Source organism: Pagrus major, chromosome 11, assembly GCF_040436345.1.
Source record: "Pagrus major chromosome 11, Pma_NU_1.0".
Taxonomy (NCBI): domain Eukaryota; kingdom Metazoa; phylum Chordata; class Actinopteri; order Spariformes; family Sparidae; genus Pagrus; species Pagrus major.
Window position 1 is genome coordinate 14578040 of NC_133225.1, and position 6000 is coordinate 14584039.

Sequence of the window (6000 nt, forward strand, 5' to 3'; positions counted from 1 at the left end):
TTATTTCTTTCTGAGTGCGACCTTGGGGTCTTTCCTGTAAGAAGAAGAAGTGTCTGCCTGCACTGTGTGTGTGTGTGTGTGTGTGTGTGAGAGAGAGAGATTGTGTGTACGTTTGCTTTGCAACCTTGTAATGCTGTTGTGCAATTTCAAGAGCACGGCGCCAAAAACAGAGAACTGATTTTAGAGGTGATTTTAGAGACATTGATTTTTTTTTTTTCCTGGCTCTCTTTAGTTGTATTTAATAGAACCGCTGACTGCTACTCATTTGCTACAACAGAATCTTATGAGCCGAGGTAGTTTTGGGGATGTGGCATTTTTCTCTCAAAATGACCTGTTGGTGTAAGAAAGCATGCATCCATAAACCATAATTTGGAGCTGAAATGATACGTTGAAAAATTGGTTGATTAGTTGATCTACAATAAATTAATTAGATGGTTTCTTGTGTATGTTTTGGCCATTTTATGGCTTTGTTAGATGAATGAGAGTCCAGAGAAAAGAGGGGGGAGACAAAGAGAGAGAGAGAATAGGTAACAACAGGTCCGCAGCTGGACTTGAACCAATGGGGACAACAAACTGACTTTAAAGGAAAACACAATTTCAAACTGTTTTACTTTGTTCATATTTGCTGGACCCTGCCACCTTTATTGTTTCAGTGTTTTCCTCGGAGGACAGCTTGTTTATTTAGTCATGGAAAAATGTCTGAGTGTGTATTATTTCCTTATTATTTTTGTAAATATTACATTTCTGAGTTTGAATTTCATTTCCAAAACACCTCTAATTTTTCTTATTCAGCAGCTTAACAACAACAAAATAATGAATAAAATATGACTTCAGCTGAGTGAAACTGTAGAAAAGATAGACAGAAGCAACAGTTCATGATAAGCCCCGCACGCATAAGCTAATTGGCTGTCCCAGGGCTCCTGCTAACTAGCCAGATGTTGCTAGTCCTCTCCACCTAACGTTACACTTAACGACAAACCAGGTTCAGATGGTTGGCACAAAATCAAACCAGTTGAAGCTCATACACTAATGAAAAGTGATAAATCAAAAAAAATAATCAACTGATTAATTGCTATTGAAACTGATTTTTAGTACGAATCGAAGCATTTAAACATAGGAATTTCACAACAATCACTCTTATTGTCTCTGTGTCGATCAATAACTGTTTATATGTTGTGTGTGTGTGTGTGTGTGTGTGTGTGTGTGTGTGTGTGTGTGTGTGAGATTGTACGTGTGTGTCTAGTCATTTCTTCCCCGAGCTCATCCCAAGTTTATGTCGTGATGAACACACCAGCAGTCGTGCACACAAACACACATAGTCGAAGTAGTTCACAGCCCGGCTGTGAGTGACTTGTGCCGAGAGGCAATTCCACTGTAATAAAATCTGTAGGGTGGGGGGGTTTAATCCTCACTACCCCCCTCTCCTCCACCAACACCACCAACCTCTCCCACTTTTCGTCCTGCTTCTCTCCCTCTCCTCCCTCGTCCTCTTCTCCTCAACTGGCTGGCAATGATAAATGAGTCAATTATGTGTGTGTGTGCACGCAGCACTGGAGAAGGGGAGCGGATGGGACCGTTATTACCTGTTGCGGCTGGGGGTAATGTTGCGATATTAATCATATTCTAATTTTCCTCCACCAAACGACCCCCCCACCACCACCACCTCCCTCCAACGTCCCACCTCATCTCACCACACCGCAACCCCCCCCATCAATCTATCTGCCGCCCGCAAAAACAAGTCGGCGTAAAAAGCCGAAGGCCCAAAATATACAACCTCTCTGGGGAGGGAGGGAGTTGCAGAGGTAACAAGGGAGGTGTTTGTGTGCCTGGACCTGATATACAAATACATTTTGGAAATGGAGGAGTATGTGTGTGTCTGTCTGTGTGTGTTTGCAAATCCAGCCAGTGGCATTATCCAGTTTTAGAGGACACTGGGGACTGGTTTGGGTGCGAGGAGAGACAGGCAGACACAGAGGACGCAGAGAAATATAGGACACATGGGAGAGGTGTTTGGCTGCTATCACTTCAGAGATGTGTGAGTGTGTGTAAGCGAGAACTTCCACCTCAGGCCTCACTGTAGCTGTGGTAGCCTGACATGCTCAAAGACTGAGCAGCAGAGACCGGTCATGTCCTGACCACAAGAAGAGAGAGAAGAAACAGAAAAAAAGCAGATTTATTACACATCCAGACAGATCTGGCCCCCTTTTGACCCACTTAAAGCAGAAGCTTCGACTTCAGTGAAACTTGGCAAAGTGTGCTGCCGAAGGTGAAAGAAGGAGGGGAACGGAAAGACAGACAGACAGAGAGAGAGACAGACGGACTGGCTGGTAATTGGGTAAGCAACAAAATGAGGAGGAGTGGAGGGCACATGGATAGATTGAAAATTGTCCAGAGAGAGACACCTTGGATGTGCCTGCCTGCAGTCTTGGCTGGGTTTCAGGCTCCGAGCGTGACTTCGTCTATTTCTGCTCTGCTCTGAGGTGATAATGGGCTGTCAGCACCCCAGTCACCCTGCTCCCTCCTCCCCCACTGAGTGTGAGGGAGAGGGAGAGGAGAGGAGGCAGAGAGAGTGAGTGAGCAGAGAGTAATTTGTTGTCATGTTGCTAATTGCATTTTGTATTTTTTATTTGGGATATGATAAACATCAAAACTCTTCTCCTCCTCTCACTCTGTTGCAGTTTGAAACTGGAATGTGAGAAACTGGCTACAGAGAAGACAGAGATCCAGAGACACTACGTTATGGTGAGACACACACACACACACACACACACACACACACACACACACACACACACACACACACACACACACACACACACAGGCCATGTCTCTACGCATTCACTCACAACAAGTGCAGTGCCAAGTCCACTGAATCCCTTTCATCTGCTAACAGCTGCCAAACAACACCCACCAAAAACCACCACACAACCACACACCAGACCACACACACGACCACACACACACACATAATACAGGACTGCAGAATAAACAGCACTTACATGGGCGTGCGATCTTGTGCATGCAAGTGTTTCTTTTTGTGTCTGAGAAATGTAGTCCCGGGCTGTGCTGCTGATGTGTCTACATCTGTATAGGCCTGTGTAACCAACCAACCTTATAATACAGTTTTATGTTCAGGACCCAAAGAAGACTACAAGCACATCCGTGTGCTTTTAATGGGGATCCTTAAATAAACATAAACAAACTCTGAAGTGCTGAAAGCCCGCATTCAATCTCTGTTTTGATTCTTACTCTTCTCTATACTTTATACTGATCACGTTGTTGATTTAAATAAAATTTTACCCTGTTTCATTTCGGAAAACTTTGTTTAAGAAAGGTACTAAGAAAAGAGTAAGTTTGGTATCTGTACTGAACCATAGGTAGGATATCGATAGAACTGACAACACCCATCTTTGTGTGCCTGTTACAGTTGGCAGCGGGGGCGAACTGGGATGATAATTCAGGCTGAGAATCTAACATCAATCCAAGCAAAGCAGATCACTTACACTGCGTTTTTGTCATTATTTTTAAGATTACTATGTATGCCAGGAACATATCTCTTACTTTTAGTTTACAAAAAACATCCAAAATATTTAAAAACTGCCTCAGAGCTTTGACTACACATGAATTTCATCATGGCCCTCTGATGGCTCAGAGTATGATGCTTTCCCCTTGACATAAAAGACTATGCAGTTCTTTATTTTCCAGATTCTTCTGCTTCCCACAGCATAATTATGTTTTTTTAGAACATTGAATCAACTCAGGAAAGGTAGCTGTGATACGACGTGCTGAGAGCTGCCCTCTTGTGTTTTTTCTTTTTTAAACACTAACCATGTCCGCTGCTTGTGATATCTGTAATTTTACATCATTTAGCGTCACTTTCCTCCTGGGCTTTTATCCTGCAAATGCACTCCTTCTTGGCTCTACCTTTTCTCTTTGTCCATTTCTCTCTCTCTCTCATCTGTGGTATCGACTTTCTCGCTTTACCGCGGCCACCTTCGCACTCCTCATTTTGACTGAAAGTTGTGTTGATTTTTATGTTCCTGTGTATGTGCATGCCAATTCTCCGAGTGCTCCCGACGACCAATCTGCACCTGGTTGGCAGCACTGATGTAATAAAGGGTTAATTCACCTCAAAAGTTTTTTAACTTACCTTAATTTTAACTTATCTGCCTCTTCTCTGATTTTAATTCTTTTAAGTCGGGAGGAAAAAACAAAAGAAAAAGTTTTATGATGTTGGTGTATGGTACAGTATCTGTGTTACATTAGTGGTTGTCTTGGCGTCAACTAAAGGTAACTTGGGGAGTTTTTGACCTCAAGTAGTGTTGTGGAAGTGTTTTTTAATGAGTGGGTCCCTGTTTTGTTTGTCTAATGCACACCAACAAGGATGCATATGTGTCAGTAATGTGCCAACAATGGCAGGGAAAGGGACTGCAAGCTAGAAAACATAGATCAGAATATTTAAAAACTTAGTTTGGAAAATGTTTTATGAGGATGGATTTGTATGTTTTGTTGAATAACACTGAATTTAAACATATGTTTTATTTGTTTACCAGAAAACTGCACAGTGTAGTGAAAGTTTCCGTATACATTCATACATTATCTACAGTTGAGCCCAGTGGGAATCAAACCTCAAACCTTGGACAGAGTTGCTGATGAACACTGTCAAAGATGTTCCCTGAGTTTCAAGCAAAAATCAGAGCCTTGAATATGATTTTTTTACTGGTTAAATTGTCCTCTATGCCAATAACTTTGGGTTTTAGACTGTTTATTTGAGCTTTTAGAAATCACTGTGGGAATTTGTCTTTATTTTATAACATTATAAAGATTAATCTGTTAATGAAGACAATATTTGATGGTGAGAACTGTTGTTGCAGCTCTTCACTTCACCCATGGAGCGATGCAGACTCGTAATTGTTTTACTTGCTGTCTCACAGGTTGTCAGTCATTCCCGCCCACACTCTGCTCTGTTAGAGGTTAGTGTTATCACATGGTGTTTTCTCTGAAAACTGCTGCTTGATAGATGTTCCTCTTAAGTTTAAGCTTTTGCATCTCATCACTGAGGCCAGGAGACGATCTAGAAGCACTTTGTATGAATAATTGTGGCTTTATAATCAGTGAAGGATACATTATCAGTAAAGGCTAAAACTCTTTGTCTGTCTGTAAATCTACAGCCTTGATTTACCTGTGATCAGAGCCACACACAACCACAGCTGACTGAGTGGAGGCTGCCCAAAACCTGCTGAGCCAAAAGAGAGCTATGTGGCAATCTTGGCACAGAGCGGGGACTTGTGGGGGGATTGAAGTTTTAGTGATGGGTGGAGGAGGGGGTGGGGGTGGGGGGTTGCTGGCATCAAGCACAGACCAGGTCTCCTTTCCTGGCTGATGATTTGGGTTTGGATGAGTTTGGATGTTGCTAAGCAACAGGCGAAACTTGGCACAACGACTGCCAAGCAGAGCCGCCAGCTGCCAGGAAAGGCTTCTTTTATGGTGGCACACACACAGAAAGAGGAGCGTGTGCACACGCACAGAAAACACACACACACACACACACACACACAAAGCACATAGATACACACGCCCACACAGTTGCAGGCTTGTGCTGCAAACACACACACCTGCTCGCACACACAAATGCACACACGCATGTTAACTGCCAGGAGAGATGTCTGGAGAGAGAGGACCCCTGCCATCTCCTCTCCCGTCCTGCCAGCCTGTTCTGGCTGCCCAACTGCCAATCTCCTCTCTCCACAACCAGTCACACTGAAAAGCAAATGTCAGCCTGTCACTTTCCGAGGCATCTGACTTTAAAATGCTCTCCTTTTTTTCGTCCATCTCCGAAGGTAGAGAGAGGAAGAGACCCTCACCTGTCTGTCTCTCTCTGTGGCATTCATCTCCTCCCGCGCTCCTCGCAGCTCCTTGTGCTTTTGGGTAAAAGCCAGGGTCAAATAGCTTGCATTAGACATGATTATTGCAATAGTCTGTCACCTTCTTCTGCCCGGT

The 6000-nt window shown here is 43.5% G+C and overlaps 1 protein-coding gene across 4 annotated transcripts in view; it reads left to right on the plus strand.

Moving 5' to 3' along the window:
* Nucleotides 1-6000, plus strand: part of tle2a (TLE family member 2, transcriptional corepressor a) — a 44886-nt gene that overhangs the window by 22560 nt on the left and 16326 nt on the right. For all 4 annotated transcript variants that reach the window (XM_073477070.1, XM_073477072.1, XM_073477073.1 and 1 more), the window contains exon 3: nt 2679-2742. In XM_073477070.1, coding sequence (XP_073333171.1) covers nt 2679-2742 — 64 coding nt within the window. The remainder of the gene's footprint in view (nt 1-2678; nt 2743-6000) is intronic.